The following is a 27,591-nucleotide window of genomic DNA, read 5'->3' on the forward strand; positions in this document are numbered from 1 at the left end:
AGAATTTTCTCCAAATGTCACAAACTTGAAAGTAAAAGTATGTTGATGGAACATTCCATTTCCATTCCATTACTGTTACTGTATTTCATGACATGATTTTCACACACAGTGGCCACTGGTAGCTACTCAAGCCCCCAAAAAAGTCCAAAGCATTGGTTTCAGAAACATATTTGGCTTCTCTGGATGTAGCTGGTAGGGTTTCCTTCTTATGACTCTTTTGGAATTGAAATACTGACGTCACAATGCATGCTCATGCATTCTGGCTCAATCTCAAATACCTAAACTACTCCATAAAAAACAATGTCTGCATGCTCATAGCAAAAAAAGTCAGATTTTGACATATGAGTAAGTATAAATACAGTTTTTTTATTACTAGGTAATGTGACTTGCACTGTACAGTACTTTGGGAGTAGTGTATAATTTTGAAGGAAACATATGTTTTAATTTTTCTTTAATGTGTGTTGATACTAACAGGGAAATGTTTTTTTATAAAAAAAAAAATGTAAATGTGTGTGGACATAGCCTCAGAATTTGTTTGTTTTCTAGAGCTCATTTTGACCACCACAGTTCCCTTGAACTGTCATTCCGTTAAAACATTCTGCACTGTACAAACCACAAGCTGAAATCATTGGCTACCTTCTGATAGCACTCAGTAAAAACACACAGTTTTGTGCAAAATTGTGTAAAATTTATTATTGTTTAAAAAAAAAATCAGTTTTGGCAAACAATTCTGGAAAGACTTTTATATGTGCAAGGGAAAAAAGAGGTGACAAAAAAAATTAGTGTTAAACTAAGCTGCATACTTGACATTTTATTGTAAATATGTTAATTAAATCCACATGATATATCATAAACCTTACTTGACAGTCAATTTAAGATCGATATGAGAGTGTTGAGACAAAAAAAACATGAAAAATAATGTTTGTGCTTATTTAAGACACATTTTGCAGAAATAAATAAAAAACGGAAAAGTGGAACAGATACAAATATGGAAAATGTTCCCAGATGTGGATGGTGACATCATTCAGATCTTTTCCAGGCGTTCAATGAAAAGTCACAACTTTCTAAAATAAAAGTAAGTCCTCTATTTGGCAGTGAGGGAGAATGTGTGAGAGGGTGTGGAGCCAAAATAGAGAACATGACTCAGACAATATAAGATAACAATACAATTTAACCACACACACACAAACACACACACACACACACACACACACACACACACACACACAGGAATGCTTGATGAGAAGTGTGGAATGTTGATTGCTGTCGGTATGTCTCCTCTTTGTGATGCTCACAAGCTGTTAAGCTCCTGCAGGGTTTGGTCCAGGACTTGGTGCAGATTCAGATTCTCCTGCTTTGAGTTGGCTATGCTCTCTGCAACAAACAGTCACATATGTTTAAAGGCTTTTTCAGTGCTAAACTTTGGCTTTTATTGTTGATATGTTTGTTTAGGGAAGCAGTGATACACTGAGACATTCAGGCGGATAAAGATATTTGAAATATTTATGTATTTAGTATATACACTATATTGCCAAAAGTATCTGCTTTCACTTGAAGGCCACATGAAGTTTGGAGGTGTGTTATGATTGACTGCAGAAAGTTGGTGACCCTTGTGCACTATGTTAGTCAGAATCACTTTATTTTACACTGACAGAGAGAGTTGCTGTCGTTCCCAGCCTCTTCCACTGTGTTATAATATCACTGACAGTTGTCTGTGGAATATTTATTATTAAGGAAATTTCTCGACTGTATTTTTGGCGATATAGTGTATCTAGGTATGTATTTATCAATGTCAGCATAATATGTAATAAGCACTAACTAAGCAATGATAAACAGCCCCAATAGAAATGCTGTAAAATTACTTGAAATAAAATCTTTTTATATTGACTACAATTAAAAACTAAGTAGTTTTTTCATTCTTCTTTTTTGAAAATAGCCAATTTGGAGAAACAGGGTTTTTGTGTGACTATGCTGATTTTTTATGTTTGTTTTATGTTTCATAAACCGTATTATGCCTCCTCAGATAATAGATCTCCACACTTGTGATATTATAATATCTTACTTTATGTTGCATTAGCTTTTGAAGAAAACATGAGTTTATTGAAATTTAATGTACTGGACTAAACATGCTGTAATTTTTTATTTGTAATAAGTGTAATACACACATTTTATATTATTATAGAACAGAATTCATGTTCATTAACAGTAGGCTGTGGTTGTTGTTTTTTTCTTTATATTTGTTCACAGTATTCTATATTTATTAGCAATATTCTAAGGCTGTGATGGAATTTGATCCTTTTTTACATTTTAGGGAAGCCCCAGTGTTATATAAACACTGTTAGTGTTAAATTAACACTGTGAGCAACCTTTATTTTTGTGTTAAATTAACATTAATAGTGTAAATCTAACACTGGCAGATTTGCTGTGTATGTTGCTCAGTGGCGTCCATCGTTCAGGATCATGGTGGTCTGGAATCAGTGAGTACAAGGAGGAAATACCCTCTGGACAGAGTGCCAGTCCATGACAGGGTAACACACATCTGGGGGTGATTTAGCATGTCCAATTTACCTACCATGTGTGTTTTTTGGAGGTGGGTGGAAAGGAAAGGCTCTTTCCAGACAGTGACCAAAAGCACTGTGGGTCAAAGAATGTTAAATACCTGCATGACTGGAGTGTGGAAATGGAATTTCCCATCCACCTTGCATCCACTATCAATTTCAAACTCCCATAATCCAGCATCACACACGAAATAACACCTCACAACTTATACAGGTATAGGAATTTCCAACCCATCCCTTGATGTATCACTTGATAAATGATAAATTTGTATATTGCTATATCATGACTTTTGAAATGTGAGTGTAAAAGTGTAGGAAAGGAAAAAATAAAGAGATAGAAAACTGATTAAAATAAACGGAAAAGCGCATGGATCATTAGATTTACTAATAATAACTTTATTAAAACTTTATCATTTAAGCCGGAACATAAAGGTAGCAGATTTCAGGCACAGAAAAAGAAATCAGGAGGAGGAAAAGATGAGGAACAGAAGAACAGAGGCACAGTAAGATGTGAACTGGGTCGCCAGCCTCACTTCTTAATGCTTCAGCAGCACCTGCATCTTCGCTATGCATATTTTATAGTGGAAAAAATAGATAAGGGGGGGTTTATAAGGCACTTATATCTTCCACCGGCAGTGGTGATAAAAGAGATAGTGAGGGAGGTTCATCTACATGGAGGTCATGTCATTTAGGGCGAGATCCAGCTCCTCAGTAATGGCCTTCACCCTCAGCTTTTGAGCGTACAGTTCATCTGGAGATCAGAAGGTCAGCAGAGGAAAGAGGTGCAGCAGCAGCAGAAGTAGGAGGAAGACCGGGAATAAAGAGAGAAAAGGAAATTAAGGAGAGAGTCAGAGATCAGAGAAGAAAGCAGGTGGAGGAAAAAGTTAAAGTGATACGCAGCTCATGCAAGAGTAAATAAAGCTATACATTTGTAGCGGAAATGCTTCATTACAATTCACCCTGAATTTGTCCTGAAAATAGTATAAGTTTCAAGTATGGGATAGTATTTCAACTCAAGCATTTAAAATCTTCTGCTACTGATACACTCCATCCATCCACATTTTTTTTCTATTTTTACTCCTGCCTTTTAAACAGTTTAAAATGCATATGATTGTTTATGTTAATCTGTAATTTTGTTTTATTCTTAATTTGTTTACATGTTTTTTATGTGTCAGACCTTTATCTGTTGGGGCCTCTCGGCCAGGTCATGTTTGTAAATCAGAACTGTTTCTCAAACATTTCACCTGCATAAAAAAATGCACTTTGTCTGTGTGAAAATGCCTGTAAATTATGCATTATATTTTTACTAGTGGCCTAAAGATAATCTGGCCTTTTAACATTAAGCCAATTAAGCTGATAAGTTGGTAATGCCACAACAGGAGGAGGGTCATATAGTCAAGAAGGTCCAAACCACTGATGACATTATGAGCCCTATTTTAGTGATCTAAAAGTGATTAATCATGGGTGTGTTTTGAATGTAACCTGAAATAAACCAATCAATGTGTCAGTTACCATTTCCTTGTAGAGTCAGGTTTGCTCTGACTTTGGCGGATTGCTATTTAAACAGTGCAGTGCTTCTGCACTTTTTTTTCCGCAGAGGAAACTGACCTGCTGACCTCACGTTGTGAAGGTGTGCGAGCAGGTCATTTATGGGAACAGCAATGTTATTTTATTTAGTATTCTGTTTATTATTGATGTAAAAGTTTGGTTTGTGCACAGCTGCAGGAGTGTACGGGCTTTGAGCGCACACAGCGTACCTGCCTAACGAAGATAGCAATGATCCTCTGACTGATGACTGTAGTCTAGGCTGTTTTTAGACAGTGGCGCACCTGTGTTTCCCTTTGCCAAGATAGCAATATGTCAGAAATTTACATGAACAGACCTCACTTCCAGACCACCACACCCATCAGCGTAGATATTTTCGTAAACTCCGTCGCTATTAAAACTACACAGAGGCAAGGTGTAAAATAGACTGTTCGTGGGGTGTAAAATAGGGCCCCTGTTGTAGGATAGCTCCGGGACGGTAGTGAAAAAAGAGCTGCTGTGTAGCTACAATTTAGATGAGGTGCGCATCAGGCTATGGCATAGATTTGGTGTAATTACTTATGTCAAAGATTTGACAGATACACATAAATTGGCTTTACACTCTCAGAAATAACATCTATTTTTCCATTAAAATGAAAAGCTTGTAGGTTTTTGCATGACAGCAACAATATGCAATGTTAACATTATAGTTTCACACCATGCTCAAAGCATTCAGTTGATTCAGTAAAGGCCATGATATGCTCAGTTGTGTAATAGTGCAGTCAAAGGATTAGCTATTGTAATGGCTCTGTATTAAGTACATCCACAAAGCGCACAGGCAGGGTGGGTCTAAGAGCGTAATCTCTGTTCCTTTATGCCAATAAAATGTCATCCAGCAGGCAGAGACAACGTAAGGAGACAAAGGTTAAATTCCAGCTCTGTGTTAAATGCTACTGCTAATTACATCATGACTGCTGAGGGCTGTGAGAGGAGCGCACAGGGAGTTATTGTGTTGGGGAAGACGATTTGGTTGGGCTTACCCTCGAGGTCATCAATGGTCTTTTCCAGTTTGGCCATGGTCTTCTCTGCAAACTCAGCACGGGTTTCCGTCTACCAGGAGAAAAAGCGGAAAAAAAAATCATCAAGCTGCTTTGTTTAATATTTGTTTAAACCTAACAAGAAGTCCTGTAGACTTGCTTATTTAGTTTCTGACACAGTTCTAAAATTTCTAAAAACCAACAGCAGCAAAGACCCAGTTCAGTCTTCAAGACCACCTATGTGCAACTAACTTCTCTGTCTAGCAAGTGAGGCGTTCCCCCATTAGCTTCCTCTCTTTGTTAGCTACATTAGCCTCACAGGTGATCAGAAAAAATATAAAGGGGGAAAAGGACTATTATTCCTTTACATGCTTTGAGGTCGTAGCATCTCACCTCTTTCAGTCTGTCAGTGAGGACTTTGATCTCCTCCTCATATCGATCTTCTTTGTCTGCGTACTGCAGAAAGAGAAACCACGCAAAAGGTCACACAATGGAAGACACATAAATACGCCCACACCAACACAAATACACAGCGCTGAGCTCTCCACCGGCCTACCTTCTCTGACTGGGCTTCAAGAGACTTTAGGGTGTTTGTTACGTTCTTGAGCTCTTCCTCTAAGTCACCTCCTTTGCTGTAGAAAAATGACATTTTATTAAATTATAATAAAATTGACTAGAAAAGTGCATTTTCTGAAGGTACTGCAGAATGGATGTGCCGCTAAGCTCTCTCCAAATGGTTGTTGCTATGGTGATAAATTACACTCATATGCTAAAAGTCATGGTACAAGGACTACTATCATGTCCCATGACTTTTGGCACAGTTCATGGAAGCTGAAAAATGCTGTACTGACTTGCAAAATATGTGTATAGGGCCTTTTACATTGAATGGAGGCAGTGATGGCTCAATAGTTGTGAGTTTATTACCCACAAAGATTTGGTGGGCCCTTATTATTGTTCGTGGGCCCTTGAGAATGGCCCTTAACCCCCCCTTAAATTACTGCCCTACTCTGCCTAGCACAAGTATGGTGTATGGTTTGGTTGTCTTGTCTTGTCTTGGATTTGATTTTTGTCCTTTATCTGTTTGCACAGACAACTCTAGCCACACACCAGAGGCCAGGATCATTACCCACCCACTGCACTGTCCACTGTTGGTGGTAATGCCTTCTTTGATGTATTCTTGGGACATGACTAGGGCTGGCTATTGAAATTCCAAAAGAGATACCAAAAAGGCACTGAGCGAAATATCAATCTTATGCTGGTATTTCTTAAAAGAACTCATAAAAAAATTAAATGAATCCAGAAACATGCTTAGGGATTTTTTTTAGTTTAAGCAGTTAAAGTAACACTTGTGCCACAAATAAACATGCTCATAGTTTTTGTTCCAACAAGATTCAAAGGTATGGTAGCCTCTCATGGAGACAGGATGAGAATGAGATTACTAATGTCGGCTGTTAAATAAATACGTTTTGTTAGAATAATTATCGTATAATTATTATATTTTTGTATTTTTTTGGTTAGAATTTAAAAAAGGTACCATAAAAAATATGATTTGTGTATTGATAACGAATTCAACATTACTGAAAAATTGTAAAACGGTACCCAGTTCTACATCTGACATGTTAAATGTTAAATGCCTTCACAGCTTCAGAAATGTCGGAAATTAATGTCTCATTCATCAGACGCCCCTTATCGGAGCTCTTTCTAATTCATGTTTCCTTGTCATGAACATGTTGGCCACTTTATACAGATGTGGGCATTCCTTAAACTGTTAGAAAACTACATTATGAAACAGTAGTGTGGTTTCTAAACTCATCACCCATGACAGCTAGAGAATAGTATGTGCTTACAGCTCAGAGATCTCCGCTCTCTCCTCTGCTTTTTCCAGTTCACCTTCCAGAATGACCAGCTTACGAGCTACCTGCAGCACAGACATATATATGCACAGGTCAGTGACACATTCTATACAAGTGTGCCTATATAGTCAAAGCTTAGCTTAGAACAGGCACAAAAAATATGTCTGCCCCGTGCCCAGCCCGACCAGCCCCATAAATTGTCATTATGAGCCTGAGCCCGAGCCTGATTTAAACCTGACATTTTTTTAGTAAGTAGGGTGTTAAAACTGAGATTTAAAAAAAATATTTTCGGGCTGTTTGAATCAACGAAAATCTAAAACTAATTTGTGCAACTTTTCTTTAAAACACAGTTTGATTTGTTACTAAGTAAAATAAATATAGCATTGAAAAACAGATGCCTACATCACAGACTATTTTCTTGAGGCTGACCCGACCTGGGCCGAGGAAAGTGGTGGGAAATCTCGGGTCGAGTTGGGTTTGGACACAAAATCTAAGCTCTAATGTACATAGAGTAGAATAAACACACTTTTATTACCATATTCAAGCGGTCCTTAAGCAAATAGTTGGCATGCAGCATGTGAGTGCTTTTCTCACCTCATCGTACTTGCGATCGGAGTCCTCAGCAACCTGTTTGGCCTCCTTCAGCTGCAACTCCTGCATCACCATCTTCTCCTCGTCTTTCGTTGCCCGGTTCTCAATCACCTTCATGCCTCTGTGCACACACACATACACACAGACAGACAGACAGACAGACAGACACACAGAACATAACACTATTTTAGCACAATTACATCAAGATGATCAGAACGAACCAGCAGAGTAGAGGAGTCAGCTGAGGTGACTGGGTGGCATCTGATGAGGATGGTCAACCTTAAGGAGCACCTAGTGTTTCCCTCAGGACGTGGTGAAACATGCCTGGGCTTCTGTGCTAGCAATAATTCCACCATAAATTTAATTAAGTGAAATCAAATAATGATCAAGATGATAATGATGATGATAGAACCATGAATAACCATGAATAACACAATGGATTTAATGGTGATGTTTTAATGGCTGGTGTTAATTATAAAACCTTGATACCATATACAGTATGTCCAAATGCTTGTTAATGCCATGTACGAATGCATTCAGCTACACTTCCTGACACAGATGAGCAAATGTACACACACAGCTTGTCTAGTCCATGAAGAGTATAGATGCCAATAGATTAGAACTCTCTGGAGCCCCATGTTTTGGCTAAATACAGTCAAATCCTCATAGTAATATACAAAACCTGTTAGAAAGCCTAGTCAAGCACTGATAGCACTGTTTTTAGGGTCTATTTAGACACTCCTCTGGTCTGACTGAAGTGTGTGTGTTTGTGTGTGTGTGTGTGTGTGTGTACTAACCTCTCGCTCTCATCTGCTTGTTTCTCTGCTTCCTCGAGCTTCTGGAGCGCAGTGGCCAATCTCTCCTGAGCGCGGTCCAGCTCCTCCTCAATCAGCTGAATCCTGCGGTTCAGAGCAGCCACCTCACCTTCTGCCTACACACACACACACACACACACACACACAAATACACACACACACAGTTACTTTGCAATACAGTATACAGTTTATTTAATTGGCCTTCACAATAAATTACCACTTTGCTAATGATCATTACTGTAGACAATTGCAGATGTATACAATGTGTCCAAAAGGTTTATCCAGCGTTTTTGAATACATTTCTAGGAATTAATAGAGAGTTTCGCAAACTGTTTGTACAGTGGCAGCTGTAACTTTTCTGGGAAATCCTTAACATAGATTGTGGAACATTGCTGTGAAGATATGATTGAATTTAACCACAAGAGTAAGTTAAATTCACTCTTGTCAGGTCAGGTTCTGGATATTCAGATCAAGCTCACATGTGGCTGCTTTACAGCATCCCTTTCTTCTGGCAATGCTTTCCCAAGGACATTGTGTTCAGCCGAACACCTACTCTATATGTCCATATGTTTTTGGACACCCCTTCTATTGAAAGCCATTTCTGAGACAAATGTTTAAAAGCACATGTCTAGAACTAGTGTAGAGATACTGGCAATAGAACAGGACTCTCTTGAATCTAAAGTTAAATATGAACCTAATGCATAGTGGGGTGTGAGAGAGGGGTATACATTTCCCAGCACTGAGCTCTGGAACAGTGCTGCATCCAAAAATATTAAAATTAATTGTCGAGTTAAAGATGAGGTAGGGTGGTGATCATCCAACATCCCAAGTAAATTAATGCTGATGTAGCTGAATGCAAACAAAATTTATTAGAAAGTCTTTCAAACTGCACAGAAGAGACAGTTACTCCAACAAAAGAAGGTTAAACTCTTCAACACCATTAGTTTAAGAACAAACAATGGCTCAATCCCATTTCACTCCTTGGCCCTACCACTTACACTTTTACCTTACCCCCTTCTTTCCGAATGTACCCCTTCCCCTTGTAACTCTGTACCTGATACGTCATCAGGACAGGAGCACTACAGTTCAGTAACCTAGCTGCTGCTGGTTAACTAGTTCACTAGTTTAGGGCATTGTATGTCTTTAGAAAGGGGGGAGATGGTACATTCCTTAATTCCTTAATGTGGGGGAGCTGAAAATAGCTTTGATTAGCTTTTATTTTATTTTATTTTTCTGTTCCGCCTTAAATGCTGCAGCTTCTGCTGTTTGTTGCACCATTTAAGGTGGAACGGAAAAGTTAGCTAGCATTGAAACTACACATTAAACTAAGGTAATATAGTGTTAATCGTCACTTCGTGTTGGCATCATACCAGTGATTCTCATACCCCCTTTGTTTGAAGTGTGCCTCAAAGTGGTAGGGATACGTAGTAGGGCCAAGTGGTGAAATGGGATTGGGCCAATGAATGAGCAGGTGTCCCAATACTTTTGTCCATATAGTGTTTATCAGGAGCATAGCTAAATTCAGGATAAAGGTTTTTTATCGCTCGCAGGAAAGAATATAAACAGTGGTGACTGCACTAAAGCTCTTCTGTATCCTAGCAGATGAACAGTTGAATTGTAGATGAACGGTTGAATTCACTGCTCTGAGGTGAACTAAAACAGTACATGGTGTGAAGCATGTCTGCTAATTTTAACACAGCTAGCAACACCCCCCACACCTAGCAACACCCCCTTCTTCCTTCATTCTCACCCTTCTCTTATCTGCTGTCATCTTTACTCGCTGTCTGATGTAATCCCTACTGCAGTCTATGATCAAGAAGTAGAGTTCTTTACTGGCTGGTTCAGGGCCACAAATGTTCAAAAATAATATTTATATTTTATATGTTTTCCATTTTAATGCATTGTTCACTTAATATAGCCATGACTCATAGCCAGCTGTGGTATCAATGTACAGCGAGTTAAGTGTGCTGTTTTGCTGAGATCATTGAGGTTCATGCCTGAGCAATATGACTGTCATTATAATAGCTGTGCATTGCAAAAGCATATTGTTTTGTAACTATATTGATATTAGAGTTAAATTTTTTGTGTTTTTCTTTTTATTATTATTTTTCTTCCAGATTTTAATTGCATATCTTGTTCCACGCTCAGCCGAGATATCGTCAACATTTAAGTTTCAGATTGTTTGGTCTAATTCTGTGAGTGCAGGTTGATCACCAGTCAACATGGCTTACCACACCAACCACTTGAGTTTACTTGAATCACCTGAGCAACCACCTGAGATACCACAGCAACCACCTGGGATACCGTAATACCACTTACTAACCACTAAGGGGCATTATGGCAACTGCATTAAAACATAACAATGAGCACTTTGCAACACTGTAGAATGCATCATGCATCCCCTTGGCAACACTGTACCAATCACTTGGCAACTTCCTACAAATTACTTGGGTTACTATAGCAACCACCTACATATTAACCACTTAGCAACAACATTAGAACCCTGTGGTATAGCACAGAAACCACTTTGTAACAGCCTAAGTAACACTTCAACTGCCTGGAAGTGAAAGTAGTTTTTTCTAGGTTGCGAGTTGCACTTTAAATGCCTTCAATTGGGTCTTTGAATGATGGCACAAAGGAGCCAATAAAGAAACCACTTAGCAACAGCACAGCAACCACCTGGAATCGCACAGCAACCACTTACAAACAGTCTGCAACCTGGCTGGAAGTGAAAGTGGCATTTTTCTCGGTTGTGTTTTGCACTTTAAATGCCTTCAATTGGGTCTTTGAATGATGGCACAAAGGAGCCAATAAAGAAACCACTTAGCAACACCACAGCAACCACCTGGAATCGCACAGCAACCACTTACAAACAGTCTGCAACCTGGCTGGAAGTGAAAGTGGCATTTTTCTCGGTTGTGTTTTGCACTTTATATGCCTTCAATTGGATCTTTGAGTGATGGCACAGAGGAGCCACTAAAGACACCACTTACCAACACCACAGCAACCACCTGGAATAGCACAGCAACCACTTACCAACTGTCTGCAACCTGCCTGGAAGTATAAGTTGCATTTTTCTGTGTTGCACCTCCATGCTCCTTAGCAATATACTGTAGTAAATAACTGCTGGCCTTGGTATAAACTGAAATTTTAATGAAGTTTTAACCCTTTAGCTGAGAGTGTAGTTTTGCAGATTAGGGCAGTGTTGGTCTTGCTTTCATTTAGTAGTTGTCTCGTGCAGTTAGCAACATGAGCTACAGCTCACCAAGAGAACAAGGAACTGAGAAGTTGGAGGTATGGACAGAACTGTGCAGTTTCTCCCTGCACTGAAGGTACAGTAGCTGCTTGTTCTGCAAAACCAAACACAACCTCCTACACTCTCTGTGTGGTCACCACAAAGCCTGACTGTCTGTCTCTCTATATAAGAGATGAGTCCCCTAACCACACCCCTTGCCTCACTGACAGAACTCTTCAGCGGTGTAGGCCTGAAACCATATATGGCAGCACAGAGATGAGGAGTCAATAGTATGAGGTCATCTGAGGTGAATAAGCAACTATGAGGGCCTGCAGGGCAGCACAGTGAGTATACAAATACAGAGACTGTGAATATGTCGAGTTTAGTCATGTTTTTTGTGTGACTTTTGCTTTTTGCAATAAATAATACTGTAAAACTATTGTTTTATATGTTGGTCTTTTGAAAGTAATAAAGTAATGAAACAAATAAATGAAAAAAAATATTTACACTGCTTATAAGGATTTTCTTGGGGGGTTTTAGACATCTTTTGAATAATTAAACATACACCGGTTCAAATTAACCCCAGAACACCATTGCTGTTTCTGACATATTAACACAATAGGAGGGTTAAAGATTCTAGGCTGTTTAAATTAAATTCTTATAAGTTGATCCTGCTTTTGATGGAGTAACTCTCTGTCCAGGGAAGCAACAAGAGCATTAGTAAAAAGTCAGGATGTAGGATGATGGTCACCACCCCATCTCACTAACCCAAACTCCCCAACTCATCCCAAGGTCAATGCTGGGAAGCTTTATACCATTCTAGTCCACACCCAGCATTACACATGGAGCCAATAGGTTCTAATCATGTTTATCTAATCTAGTCCCATTCTGCTGCAATGAAGAAGCTACAGACACTTGGGAAATGTCAGGAAAGTATGATGACATGATGCTGGCTGCTCAAACTACAACTGGCCAACACTGGCTGCGTCACCTTAAAATGAAATGATTTACACAAGTTTTATTAATTTCTATTAGTTATAATTATATAATTCTAAAAGTTATAATTATACTCTTTCTGTAACTTAGCTTTGGCAGATATATACATGTGCAATATCGGATATTGGCCCAGAATTCCCATATCAGTGCATCACTAGTTCGGACCCATGTTGGATAAACTCCAAACAAAAACAAAAACTCAGTGCTGCCTTTTCTCAAGAGACTGCAAACCATAACATCTCCAGTATTAATTTTGAGGAAATGAAGACTAAAACCATTACAGCTATTAAGATACTCTCTGTGATTTGCAAGTATGATCAATAAAATCTTGTTTTTACTACCTAAATTATGATATCTAGTGTATAACTGTTAGTAAAGACGGGTGCAGTGTTGCTATTCTTCTGTTGAGGCAGAGTGAAACTGTACGGCCTTTAGCTGTACAAACGACAGGAAGTGAAAAAGGTAAAGTGTGTAGAAGGCGTCACATCCCATACTTCCTCTGGACACCGTTTCCAGGAAGGGGGCTGCTGCTGCGGCTGCATTAGTGGTCTGTTTAAACGTTGTTTCCTCCGCTGAAAATAGGTCTCTCAGATCAGACCTTTCAGACGTTCACCTACTCCGAATGTAGCTGTGCTCCACTATACCTGCTCTCAGATGCTTGCAAACCAGAACTTCTGTGTTGTTCTTGTGCAGTGCCCATATTTCACATATTTCCAGCATATAAAATGAGTAAGGGTTGTCCAAAAATCCATCTAATGGACTCAACGGTTTTCAATATCTGCCTTCAGGGGACTCATTTTTTCCTCCCTATTGAAAAAAGACAAGAGATCTAAGCAGGCAGCAGCCTTGAGGAGGGAACAGGTGGAGAAATTGATGGGAGAAATGACTCAGTGAGATTTTCCACACAGGAAATTAGTTTCGTTTTCTCTCCACTGAGAGAGAGTAGAAGTCATATATCCAGTAAAAGCACCCCATCATGTAGCAACACTTCATTTCACTCAGAGCCACTAAGAATGCTATGAATGTTGTATAAATTATTTTATAGGAAAATAAAAAAACTAAAGTAAATTAAAATGATTGATTTTATTCCCAGCGATTTTTGATGCAAAGTTCGACACAAGTGACAAATTACCAATATCTGAAAATGGCAAAAATGGAGATACAAGTTTTCTGCACATCATAAACAAATTGAATGCATTAATTGTTGATTGTTTTCCTGGTTTACTGGCTCTTTATATTCAATGTTCTTATTTAAACCCCCACTTCCTCTTCACCTGCGTGTGGCACAATTTAGCAACCACCTCCTCCCCATCTTCCACCTTCTTTCTCTTCTTTACCTCTCACTGCGGGGGGCTTCAGCTTTTCGTGTCCTAGCGAAGCTGCCCCGAACTCCAGCCCAAAAATATCCACTGAGTTCGCCCCCCCCCTTTTCTCATCATCTTCCATCAAGGTGTGGGTTACTACTAGTAAAACATAATTATGAGTGCAAATTCATTTTCAGTACTATAGGCTGGTAGGGATTTGGATTAGTATTATCTTCATGGTTTGCTGTGGGAACATGTATAAGCATCAGTATTATCTCTGCACTTTCATTTCTCTGGATTTGGTGTAGTCATATCACAATAAGAACTTAATGGAACCTTTTTGCTGATCACACTGTCAGAAACATAATCTACATATGCCAACAATCAGATTAGTGCCATAGTAAAGACCTAAGCCAATGCAGAGCTAATTTGGAAACAATCAGGCCTCCAATGGGTCCAAATGAAATATATTGAACCAGTTTCCCAAATATGGGTTAAGCCTGGTTTTCTTTTACCACACTGCTGAGCCAGTGGTGAATCACTGCCCTCTGGAAATTCTTAGCTATAAATCTACATTTTGGCTTAATATCAGGCTTGAAAAACAGACCCAACATTTTGCTGGAGAATACTCCATTTTAAACATTGCGTTTAGATGTATCTATTAAGTCTATTAAACAGTAAACATTAGATTTGTCTTTCTATGGAAAATCCCCATTTGAAACGCTGAGTATAGTCCAAGACTAGGATTATACCATTTTTCCATTGAAAGAAAAATATAGTCTACGATTAGTTTTAATCCCTGTCTGAGAAACCAAGCCTATTTTTTTTTTACACTGAACGAATAAAGGAAGTTACAGAAAATATGCATAAAACCTGAGTAAAAGCCTATCAGCAAATCTTTGAGAACTGACACAGTAATGCACAATAAACAGCACAATACTTTGATATATCAATATTTTCTATCAATCTAGGTTTGGGATTCATTTAATTAAATATTGTGTTTAGATATTGTGTATTATCTATTCAAACTACTAAAAACTTCTCAGATAGCAAAAATCCATCTCTAATGCACTGAAATGTATAATTATTATTTAAACAATTGCATATTTCACCTTGTTAGCTGTTAACATTTATTCAATGTTATTTCCCCAGTCAACAGATTTGGAAACGTTTGAAAAAGATTCGAGGAAGGTTAGCTTGTAACTAAAGAAATAATATTCCAGGAACGTTCTGAAAACATGTAACTAATACTAACATTATTAAAACGTTAAATGTAACATTCCCAAAACCAAAAATTACAACACTGACAGTGCTAACAGTGACGTTACAGCAACCTTACTGTCAGTGTTAGAATTTTAGTACTAACTGACGAATTAACAAATTAAAGTTTATTCAATGTGATAACGTAATAAGAACGTTTAGCAACGTTTAGAAAAGGAAGGTTAGCCTGTAACGTTAAGGAAATAATGTTCCAGGAACGTTCGGAAAACGTGTGACGTTGGCTTATAATGGTTTGCATCACAATGTTATTAGGACGTTTCTCAGATAACGTTGGACAGCTAGACAAATACTTTACATTAAAAGTACGTTAGGAAACGTTTCTTAGGGAAAAGTAGCGTTAACATTTCCAAAAACAAAATTATAATACATGTTATATAAAACATTAAAAGAAGTGACGTTCGAGCGACGTTACCAGCTAAAACGTTTAGCCAAAAACGTTACATAAAAACGTTTAAACGTTTAAGAGTCTCCAGGAACCCTTGAGAGGTTTGAACGTTCTAAAAACGTTAACGCTAACTGTAACGTTCAGAAAACGTTCTACTGACCCTCTATCAGAATAAGCTATAAGCGCATGACCACTGGTAGACCTGAGAACCGGAGGAGCGCAGAGTTTAGCGGGGAGCTCCACTCACTTTCTCCCGGTTGTCTCGCTCCTCGTCCAGCTCCCTCTGCAGCAGCTGCGCTCGGTCCTCCGCATCGTCCGCCTGCTGCTGCAGCGCCTGGATCTTCCTCTTCACCGCGTCCAGCGAGTTCGCAGACATTACCGGGCTAAAACCGGGCTAGTTCCTGGCTAACTCAGCCTGAGTTGAACGAGATACACTAAATAAACTGTTCAAAAAGTAATTTACTATCAAAAAAACTCACTTTATAAGGAAATTCCCAGCTCGTTTATCTGTTTTCTCTCAAAAACTAAGTTTTCCAACTTTTTCCATTCAGACTGCCTGAGCCTGAGCTGGGAATGAGGAAGCCTGAGAGGAAAAAAGTGGGAATGGGGACTGAAAAAGTTCCTAAAATCCTCCAATCCTGAGGAGAAGCTGTTTCTGGAGACATCCCGCCAGCAGCAGGAGGAGGAGGAGGGGTGGTCTTCACCCACCGCTGGAATGAATGGGATAACTTTTTTTTTATTTATTTATTTATTGTGGCAGCTGATAGCTGTGTTCAAAAAAGTCTGATAATAAGAATTACAGTGCCAATCCAAAGCCTGGACACAACTTTACACTCAATATTTGTATTTATTTGTAAGTTTCTCCTACTTTGTAAATGAGTAATTCACTGAAGTCATCCAGACAAAGGAGAAATTATGGAATTAAGAAATCATGTAAAAACTTAAAAGTGTTAAACAAACCAAAATACTCTGTAAAACATTTAGGTGCTCTTATCTTGCGGTTTCTGAGGCTGGTAACTCTGATGAACTCAGGGTTGCCAGGTCCAACAAAAATATCCAGCTCAAGGTCAGTCTAAAACCTGCCCCTAAGGAGCTTAAAATAGCCCAAAATATATGTCTGTCACACGTTTCTCACTGACCTTTATGTCTTATGTTCTCCTGTAGGTTCTTATTGTTTTAATCAAGAAAGATTACCACCCCTGATTTTTTACTCGTGACTGGATTTCCAAACAAGCCCAATTTGGTGGGAAAGCCGCAAATCTGGCAACTTTGGATAAACTTTTTCCTGTGCAACAGAGGGAATTCTTGCTCTTTCTTCCCTGGGATGGTCCTGATAAGTACCAGTTTCATCATTATGTTTTTGATGGTCTTTGTGACTGCACTTGAGAAAACTTTCAAAGTTCTTGAAATGTTTCTTTTTCAGACTGACTGACCTTCATTTCTTAAAGTATTTTTTTCTTTACTTAGTTGAGTAATTCTTGTCATAATATGGATTAGAACATTACTCTAATAGGACTATTCACTGTATACCAACTCTACCTGTTCACAGCTGTTAACTGAAAGCCATTTCAGGTGAACCTAACTCATAAAGCTGACTGAGAAAATGGCAAGAGGTGCATACTTTGAAGAAAATAACAGCACTGAAATTAAGATGTGTCCAAAGTGTATGCATATACACTGACAAATAGATTATTTCAGTGAAATGCCACAAGTCATGGGATAGCAGCTCTAGTATCAACTCTTGTGAATTTTGCCACGTTTGGTTGAAGGCTTAAAAGCTTTGCACTGACCTGCAACCAGACATCCAGAGTCGCTTGTCTGAATGCATGGACAATTCGAGACAGATGCTACAGGTCACAATCATTATCATATTGGCGGTTACTGTGGATTGAGGAATGTTAATGCCCGTACAACTTTGTGAACAAATGGAATGACCCATCTAGCTGGAACCAACCATTAGACCTCGCTCCAATGATCCAGGGTTTAACCTTTGTTGTAACTAACCAGTACAGGTGTGGGCATTCCCAAGCCATCCCATAAGGTAACACTTAAATGATCCATTCATGCACTGATATTCTGGCATATGAGTGTATGGAAAATTTTAGACACAAATGTTGTAAACCAGGAAAGCCAACTCCCGAAGTTATGCTGATCTTACACCCTACAGAGTTCAATTTCAAACCCTATCTACCCATCTGGTTCAAGATGAAATGCCCTAAAGGGAATCTAAATATTACCCTCAGATTTCCAATGTCTTCACTCGTTTCTGTTTGATTCATTTGTGCATGGGAATCAATTCACATTGACCCACCTAAGAGAGTGGCACAACATTACCAATTCCTTTGTGAACCGCAAATCACCACACAGTGGCACAGAAACTATTCAACATGCACTGAGTGCCCGCTGGGCTTTGCAAGAGGTCAAGACTGAAGTGCACGAAGTGAAGTGTACACTGCAAAACAAAGAGGGCTTTTAAGACGCCACCCTGACAAATGATCTGGCTGAAAGCGGGCAGCAGGAGTTAGCTCACCACTTAGCCTGCTTAAAACAACAATCACCGCCACATTGTGGGCACTGATACTCTCCTGGCAGTTGTACCTCTGAGCTTTGAGAATGTTAATTGGTCTCAGCGGCTGACATAACTCACGGTCATGGTGCTTTGACCCACAGCTGCCTCCTCTATCTGTCCCACTGCTGTTTACTCTGGGATTCCCGGTGAATTCCCTGTCTCTTGTTGTTTAGACTTAGGTGAAGCACATCTAAGCGATGTTTAAATCTCTCAAGGAGCCACTTAATTGAGCTTACTGTAACCTTAAACTGAACATGTAACTGTAAGGGTGTGCTTTTGGCAGTTGATGAGTGAGTTATAGCAAAGACTATTTATAAAGACTCTGATAATATAAATGGAAATATAAATGGAAAGAGACCAAAATACTTAAGCCTGGAGGGCATATAAATGATCAAATCTGACAAAAGACTCATAAACAGTTGTAATAATGAAATTTACCTTACATTACATATAGTAGGTCACTAATATTTGGTGTATTAAATTTGCTTTTTTAGTTTGGCTAACCAAAATTTTAATGAATATAAGAAAGAAAGAAAGAAAGAAAGAGTCCTCTGTGCATCCGGAACAACCATGTTTGTGTTTTTCTCAGACGTTACAGGCTGAATTACCTACTGTTTTTCGCTGAACTCCGCGGTCCTCTGGTAATTTTATTCCCGTCCGGACACACATCTGAGTTTTATTACCTCGCGTTTGTCCACTGCTACGCACTGTAATTACATTTTAAACATTGTAAACACAACAGCGAGTGGAAATGGAGGAGCTACTGAACGTGATGTCATGTGACCGAGAAAGCCTTTTTTTTCAATGCAGTCCGGATGCAAGAGTTTTATCACTGAGTAGAAGTGTCAAATATTTTTCACAGACGTCCCCCTGAGAAACTAATCCTGTCCAGATAGGGCTTAATACGAACTGCACACCTTAATCATCACACACTCACCTGTAATTGTTGATTAGTAAAATCACATGAGCGATTAAGTAATTATGTAGTAAGATTTGCTTATGCTGTTTCTGACACCATATGTCTCCTTGCCCACATTAGCTTTTACTGTGATACCTAAGACCTAAAATTTGTTTGTACTTTTGTCCAGCAGTAGACAAAGGAGAACTTTGGCAGACACTTGCATTTGATACCATAGCACTGAATGAAGGGGGAGAGGGAGAGTAATCCTACCCACCATGGATGGCCATGGAAATATTGTGGTTCAAACTCAAGCACAGACTGTCCTTGTAAAGCCAAAACTTAGACAGTTGTGCCACCCAGAAACCACCATATCTCATATACAGAAACATAATTCAAACATTTCCATCCCAGAAGGCCATAAAACCCGTGTTCAGAGTTTAACTTTGCAATTTCAGTGCTGATTAGCTTCACAAAGTTCTCTCTTTATAATCAAACGCTTGAACGCATGGAAAAAGCAGTATAAAACTCAAGAGGATAATGAGAATTGAGACATTCAGGCAGATTTTAAAGCTGAAACTGCATTTAAATGGTTATTGTCATTCTCTCCAAGTGGATTGTGTGTGTGTGTGTGTGGATGGTTGTGGGAGCTGTGGACAGCAGGAATGTGTGTGTGTGCTTTCTCCCCCCAGCGGAAGGGCTTCATTACACTCTGGAGGGGAGACTTCACTGTTTGCTTTAGACACATTCCAACCATTCCTGGGCCTCTGCATAACTGACTGGGGTCTGCCTCAGTGTGTGTGTGAGTGAGAGTGAGTGTGTGTATGGCAGAAGGCTTATGAATTAAGGGAACAAAGAGGATTGCATTTTTTATACAATTTCTATAAAAGGGTAAAAACATATATTTTTATTCATGGGGTTAAGTAAGAGTCATGTTTAAGATTAATACTTTACTAATATATATAATTTACTAATATATATATATATATATATATATATATATATATATACCTCTGGAATAAAATCAAGAGGGAGATGGATGATCACAAGCTACCAAACCAAGCTGAACTGCTTGCATTTTTGCACCAGGAGTAAAGGCATAAAGTTATCCAAAAGCAATGTGTAAGACTGGTGGAGGAGAACATGCCAAGATGCATGAAAACTGTGATTAAAACCAGGGTTATTCCACCAAATATTGATTTCTGAACTCTTAAAACTTTATAAATATGAACTTGGTTCTTTGGATTGTTTGAAGTCTGAAAGCTCTGATTCCTTTTTCATTATGTCAGCCATTTCTCATTTTCTGCAAATAAATGCTCTTAATGACAATATTTTAATTTGGAATTTGGGAGAAATGTTGACGGTAGTTTATAGAATAAAACAACAATGTTAATTTTACTCAAACATAAACCTATAAATAGCAAAATCAGAAACTGAAGTGGTCTCTTATTTTATTCCAAAGCTGTATGTCATAGAAAGCATTACCACCCACTGTGAACCTTACAGTTGGTGGAAATGATTGTGACTGGCGACATCTGGCTAGAATTGTCCATGCAAACAGACAAGCATGTCTAGCAGAAATCACTACATCCAAATTTGATGCAGGACACCTATCCCACCCGTAGCAGGTCAGTGCACAGTTCTTCACTATGTAAACTCCGTAATGAATAAGTGAATGACTCTTACTGCTGTGGACATCATTCCCAACCTACTTTTTGTAACGATCCCCCTGAGCCGTGTGTTGGCAGCTCACTGTGTCTACTCTTGGTCTGTAATTTATCTCCCTGCAGACCTCAAAGGTGCTTCTTTCTATAAAACACTTTATATAGAGCTTTACTGCAGAATGTCTGTCCCTCTTTGACTTTGGAAAAGTTTATAATAGTCTCAGTCTTCATTTTCCTTTATTGTTTCTATATTTGAGGTAAGGAGGGAAATTCTGTCATTTTTTGTCAAAACCATTCCTTACTCAGTCTTTACAAACCATTCCTTTAACTACTCAAGAGTCTTTCTAAACTGTTTCTTTAACTACATAGTCAACTGTTCCTTTAACTACTGTACTCAGTGTCTTTCCTAAACTGTTCATTTAACTACTCATAGTCTTTCTAAACTGTTCCTTTAACTACTCATAGTCTTCCTAAACTGTTCATTTAACTACTCATAGTCTTTATAAAGTGTTCATTTAACTACTCAGAATCTTTCTAAACTGTTCCTTTAACTACTTGTAGTCTTTCTAAACTGTTCATTTAACTACTCATATTCTTTCTAAACTGTTCATTTAACTACTCAACAGTTCTTATTAACCCGAATGAAACTGAAATGAAATTATCTTTTGGTGGAAAAAGTGCTATAACATGAACCAGGATGGCCGAGTGGTTAAGGTGTTGGACTTAAGATCCAATGGACGAATGTCCACGTGGGTTCGAACCCCCCTCCTGGTAAAGTACTTCACCTCTACAGGTGGAGTCTTTCTAAACTGTTCCTTTAACTACTCAGAGTCTTTCTAGACTGTTCCTTTAACTACTCAGAGCATTTATAGACTAGTCCTTTAACTACTCATAGTCTTTATAAACTGTTCATTTAACTATTTAGAGTCTTTCTAAACTGTTTCTTTTAAATACTCATAGTCTTTCTAAACTGTTCATTTAACTACTCAGAATCTTTCTAAACTGTTCTTTTAAATACTCATAGTCTTTCTAAACGGTACCTTTGTCAAAAATTCCACTAGCATAAGGAGTCTGCATAACAATGCTGGCAAAATAATTGTCTGCTCTTCGGTGGAGAAACTAATGGAATGTGGGGGAATATATTTTGCAGAAGACCTGATGACATGAGCGTGTCTGATCAAAGCCTGTCACCTGATTCTCCTGGATGGAATGACAACGGTGTGTGTCTGAACTTCTTCCGACCCAGCCAGGTGCTGAGGTCTGCCTCAGACATTTCACGGAAACAGTGAAATTTAAAGCCCATACAGTGCCAGAAAAAGGTATTGTGAAGAAAAATATATTGAGACAAAACCATTAAGTGATGAAGGTGGAGTTTGGTACCCTGATTTTGTGATGTGTATCATAGTAAATAATACATTTCCTGATTTGAAAAAAATAAAAGGGTTTGTTACTTTTAAAATGATCATTTTTAGTTAACGTATGGAAATTACAATGGTTTAAGAGTATGTTTTGGTCTGATTTGTCGTGGTTGTGATGTCACAAATCCCATTAGCATTTAAGGCACAGTAACAAAAACAACCACTTGCTTCAATGGGATTGGGAAATAGCTATGTAATATTATTAATGCATTATATAAATTATAATTGATTATAATTTATTCTGACAAGATAAAAGACAAAGAATAAAAATGGTCAGCTATACAGTAATACTTTAGTCATATTTACTTACAAATGGCGTCCTTTTCTTGAAAGGCCATAGTTCTCTATATATAGAAGAGAGAACCTTTTGACTGCCTAAATGCAAGCTTTTTATTATATATAAACTCAAAGCAAACCAACAAACATCAACACATGTAGTCAAACGGGAAGATACGAATAAAATTAAACTTTAGAAAGAACATATAAACACATCTGTGAAGGTCTAGGTAATAAACTTAGACTGGTAGTAGCATGAACATTAACACACAGCTCACTCACTCACTTACACAAACAAGCAAAGGTCATGATAAAAACTGCAGGAAACAATGAGCCACATAGACACAGGCATGGACAAGGAACACCTGGGGAAGTTAACGAGAGGGCTGGGTAACAAATGACACAGGCGGGAACAGAAACAGAAACAAAGGACAGAAACAAAAAAAGGTGAAGTGAAGAGAAACAAATCTAAAAGAAACAGAGCGGACAACACAAGACAAAAGCGTAACATTTTCTGTTCCAGGTTCCTTATTGCCACCACTTCACAGTCATCCTCATCAACATATTGATAAAAAAGTAGAAGATCTGTCATAGTGGCCATACTGTATTTCAGGGCATTATATGTACATTTGTTACTCACTTCTGTGGCTTTCTTCTCTGACAGTTCCAGTTTCTCCTGGGCGTCTTTGAGAGCCTCTGAGTATTTGTCCACCTCATCCTCTGTTGCCTTCAGCTTCTTCTGCAGCCCCAGCAGCTCATCCTCTAGCTGAGATAGACACAAGAAGGATACACTCAGATGCTGAGTATGCATTTTTTGTCTTATCCTGACTTTCATGCCTACTCACAATTACATTTCTAGTACTGCACTGTTAGTTAGTGTCTACAGAATGGAAATCTGTATTTACTGTGTTAGTGTGGTTGAATAATGAAAGGTTGCATTTGGTAGATGGAGCTGATTTACCATGAACATAAATACCTGTTGTTTCTTTATTAAAAAGAAAAGCTGAAAAAAGCCTCAAATTGTTTTAATGTAACAGCTTTAACAGATTTTTAACGTTATATTTAAACCACCAACATGTACACACACATATTGCCCACTTAATGCTAAATGTGATGGCTACTTCTGGAGAATATGGAAACATGGTTAAAAAGGCAAAAAAAGCTAAGTCTAGAAACAGCCAGGTGCTAGTAACTGGGTGCTAAGCTAATTTAGCTGACAAGTAACAATCACCTCAGCTAGCTAACCACACATTGTACAATAACTAAAAAATATTAGTTCTTATTACAATGCTAGGCTAGGCTAGGCTATGTTATGCTATGTATTCAATATGACATAAACCAGCCAATAAAATTCCCAATTTCTCTGTTACTTCTTAAACTCTGCAGAATTACTGGTATAACCTATCAACAATTTATCTAGTTTGATTTGCTTTCCAATTTATCACTGAATATTATACCTAAAGGAGGAAAAAAGTCCGAGCTTGAGGGGTCAGTGTAACATTTATTAATTAAATTTTCTGACCGTTTGAGGCTAAATGCAAAAATAAAAAATTGGATTTAAAAACTAATTATTTCATTTTTTTCTGTAGTACAGTGTACAAGAAATTTCAGGAAAAATGAAAAAAAAAAATTATGTTTTCTTTATTTTCTGATTTTTCCATTTTGCAAGTTGGATAATAAAGATTTACAAATCTGAAAATCAATAGAAGATTCAACATTTAATATTTTTTAAATGCTGTTTGCAAAAAGGCTGAAATGAAAAACTCGATAATTAAAACATTGAATAAAAAAACATTTCATCTTTACTATACTGAATGGAAAAAAAAGAATGATTAAGTTTTATACCCAATTTTCTATTTTCGAATTTGGCTTGATACGGTCATGAAATTAAACATTACACTGAACTTGAGGAATAAAGGGTTTAAAAACTTGAGTGTGTTTCCTTCTGAGCTAAAAAAACAGGGCAGTGAATAAGGTAGCGAATAAAACAGTATTTTTCTCCTCAAAGAAAGTCACATATTTAATATGTATACCATATCAAACAACATCTTAAAATCCTTACTCTGTACATTCTGTGACACTTTCAATTAACGATTTGAAAATGATTCTCCTCAACATTTGTTTCTTTTTATTTGAACTGAGGCCATAATGCTAATGTAGTTAGCTTAAAAGTAGCTAACCTCACATAAGAAAGCTGCATGTCTACTGTATCACCACACAATGAATGTATGAAAATAAAATAAAATAACTAAATGTATGTTTTTTTTCCTAAATGTTTTAGGCTAGTTGTGCTACTCCTTTTTAGCCACTACATACAAGATCCTTATGGATATATTATGTGTTATCATGGTTTTTAGCATTTATGAGCAGCATAATTTATGTTTAATAACTTTATAGTGTTCATTGACATTGCAATTTTAAGTAAAATATGTCTATATTCTGGTTTCTAGCTTATATCTATATGTGTATGTTTTCGTTATTTTTAGCTTTGTGTTTTCAGTGCCTGTAAAGTGCCTTGTATTAGGCACTTTACCCATTGCATTTTGCTTCTTGAGTTATTAACAGTATATTTACATACAAAAAGGGAATTATTTGAATCTGCATGTTAATGTTAAAGACTAAATATCTGCTATTTTTAATCATGAAAAGTCGTTCCAAACCTTTGCCCTGTACAGTATGCCAAATATTCAAGCACTGAGGCCCATCTTACCGAATTAAAACACAGTTAACTTCACAAGTCTCAGATAGGCATCTTTTCCTTGCCCTTTTCAGAGGGGTCATGGACAAGATGTGTAGGTGAAGACTGACAAACTTATTTATAGTGTCTACTCTCACTACAGGATTGCTTAAACCCCAATCCTCTCGGGTCAAAAATATCAACACCCGTCTCAACAGCATGACTGCATTCGCTCTTTTACACTTCAGAGTTCTCTACAGAGACTCGTTATCTATATGGGTACCAGCTGTGCCAGCTCCACCAGCCCGCTATACCCAATTCGGGCAAGAGAGTCGAAGACAACTGGAAGTCTGAGAGTGGTCAGAGTTGGTGCAATTAATCTGTAGGCAATCATCATGGGATGGGAATTGGATTGGGGTGGTGGAGGGTCCCTCATACTTGAAGTAATGGAGATCATATGGGGGTTGGAAACGTTTTTTCACGCCATCTCAACCATCGACTTCAACCTGAGCATCTGTTAATATTTCAGTATTTGAATCATTCTGAGAGGCAATGGTCTTCTTAGAGGTTGGAATCGGAACCTCCTGATTCTGAAGATCCGCTGAGCTCTAAATAGTTGTCAGGCACGTCTAAAAACCACCCTAAAATACAACACGGCAGCAGATGAGTCTTTAAAATATCATGATCATCCCTCAGGACCCTGTTTTTTTCCAGACACTTCTAAAGGAATTATTGGGGGTCATGCACCCCAGAGCTCTGTAACCAACACCAGCATGCCAGTGGGGCATCTGGGATGGCTTAGGGCTATTCCTGGTGACCCACAGCCCCATAGCTTGTTCCCTGGTGGGGTTTGGTGATGCCAGGCTGTTCCTGGGAACTGGATGATGCTGCTCCTCCCTCTTTTCCGGCCTGGTTCTCTTCACTATTAGTGGTTCAACAGGAGAGATTGGGTCTGCCATTTGTGGGACTCTCAAAAAAGGTGTGTATTTGTAGGAGGGAAGCCATGGATCCATCTATATGTATATCCATTTATTTATCCATCTTTCCATCCATTCATTCATCCACCCATTTACCCATCCACCATTCAGTAATCCCCCTGCTTCTAGACTAGTCCATCAGCTATGTATCTATCTATCTATCTAAGATCCACCCATCCATCCATTCATCCATCCATCCATCCATCCATCCATCCATCCATCCATCCATCCATCCAACCATCAATGTATCAGTTATATCTATGTTTATGCATGCATTCATTCATCTATTCATTTACCATCCACCCATTCATTAATCAGTCCATTAACTTATACACTCATGCATCCACTTATACATATATCCAACCACCAATTCCATTCATTCATTTACGTGTAGATTCATTCAACCATTAGAACACTTGCGTCTATTTATCCATCCATTCATTCATACACCCATCCATCCATCCATGCACCCATCATCCACAAATTCATCTACTTGCAGCTCCATCCATCCATCACTTGGTCTACTTATACATCTATTAACCATCCGTCATCCATTCACCCATTCATCAATCCATCCACATCTATTTCTAAATTCTTTCATCCATTTATCATTTTACCCAATCCTTCACTTATTTCTCTATCCACCTATATATCAATCTACTCATATACACATCCATTCACATATACATCATCCATATAATTATATGTACAGTACAGTACTCATCCATCCATCCATCCACCCACCCACCCACCCACCCATCCATCCATCCATCCATCCATCCATCCATCCATCCATCCATCCATCCATCCACCCACCCACCTACTCACCCATCCATCCATCCATCCATCCATCCCTCCCTTCTCCATGTCTCACCTGCTTCCACTTGTCCTCTGCTGCTTTCTTGTCAGACTCAGCCTGCTCTGCTCTGTCGAGGGCGTTCTCCTTGTCCAGCTTCAGCATCTGCATCTTCTTCTTGATGGCCTCCATTTCTGCTGCCTGTAGATGGACGGACTCTCTTCAGAAAAATGGAGTGTAGTCTGGGATAAAGTGATTGAGACTGCTTCTCTCAGGTAGACTGACAACAGAGACGACAGTGTCTTTCTCTGTTAGAAGAAAAGAGATGAGGAGTGATAGAAAGACAGAGAGAGAGTGAGGGAGAGAGAGAGAAGTGGTTGAGAGAAAGAGAAGGGGAGAGGGGCCACTCAGACTGAAATGCTACACTGCTGTGGAGGGTTTAAACCTGAGTTACTGGAGATTAGCCTGTGCTCCCTGGTGACACCCCCTCCCTGTTCATACCCCCTTTACACACACACTCACGACTCAAGCCTTCATCCAAAGCTGTTCTCAAAACCGATCTCCATATTTGGCACTTGAGGCCTTTCATTATGTACAGAGCAAGTCTGAAAGGAAACACTAGGCATTCTTGGCAATTATCGTGCCCCATGACTTTTGCCAAAAAGAACACTACACTGACCTGTAGGATATATGTGTGGAGTCTCCTGCAGAGTTCCTTGTCTGTTCACACGGACAAT

The 27,591-nt window shown here is 38.5% G+C and overlaps 1 protein-coding gene and 1 non-coding gene across 5 annotated transcripts; one reads left to right on the top strand and one right to left on the bottom strand.

The window, feature by feature from the left end:
• Positions 1-666: 666 nt before the first annotated feature.
• Positions 667-27,281, bottom strand: tpm4b (tropomyosin 4b). Of its 4 annotated transcripts, none has more exons than XM_022678905.2 (9): positions 26,933-27,281; positions 23,045-23,170; positions 8,361-8,494; positions 7,567-7,684; positions 6,967-7,037; positions 5,676-5,751; positions 5,513-5,575; positions 5,123-5,192; positions 667-1,374 (listed from the first exon to the last, which is right to left on the bottom strand). In XM_022678905.2, the coding sequence occupies exons 1-9, from the start codon at positions 27,044-27,046 to the stop codon at positions 1,292-1,294; spliced, it is 855 nt and encodes a 284-aa protein (XP_022534626.1). In that variant the 5' UTR covers positions 27,047-27,281; the 3' UTR covers positions 667-1,291. The 4 variants fall into 4 exon arrangements, with proteins under 4 accessions (XP_022534626.1, XP_022534628.1, XP_022534625.1 ...); XM_022678904.2 differs by lacking the exon at positions 667-1,374 and adding an exon at positions 2,934-3,309; XM_022678907.2 differs by lacking the exons at positions 23,045-23,170; positions 26,933-27,281 and adding an exon at positions 15,827-16,170.
• Positions 21,402-21,484, top strand: trnal-uaa (transfer RNA leucine (anticodon UAA)). Its single transcript has one exon. It is a non-coding gene; the product is annotated as a tRNA-Leu (tRNA).
• Positions 27,282-27,591: the final 310 nt, after the last annotated feature.

Source organism: Astyanax mexicanus, chromosome 4 (assembly GCF_023375975.1).
Source record: "Astyanax mexicanus isolate ESR-SI-001 chromosome 4, AstMex3_surface, whole genome shotgun sequence".
Classification (NCBI taxonomy): Eukaryota; Metazoa; Chordata; class Actinopteri; order Characiformes; family Acestrorhamphidae; genus Astyanax; species Astyanax mexicanus.

Bases quoted from the DNA above. Each gene is read 5' to 3' on its own strand.
- tpm4b (XM_022678905.2), bottom strand. From the start codon at position 27,046: ATGGAGGCCATCAAGAAGAAGATGCAGATGCTGAAGCTGGACAAGGAG. The intron at 7,685-8,360 runs GTTAGTACACAC...GTGTGTGCACAG, and splicing joins CAAGCAGATGAGAGCGAGAG to AGGCATGAAGGTGATTGAGA. The intron at 5,576-5,675 runs GTAGGCCGGTGG...CTCTTTCTGCAG, and splicing joins TTGAAGCCCAGTCAGAGAAG to TACGCAGACAAAGAAGATCG.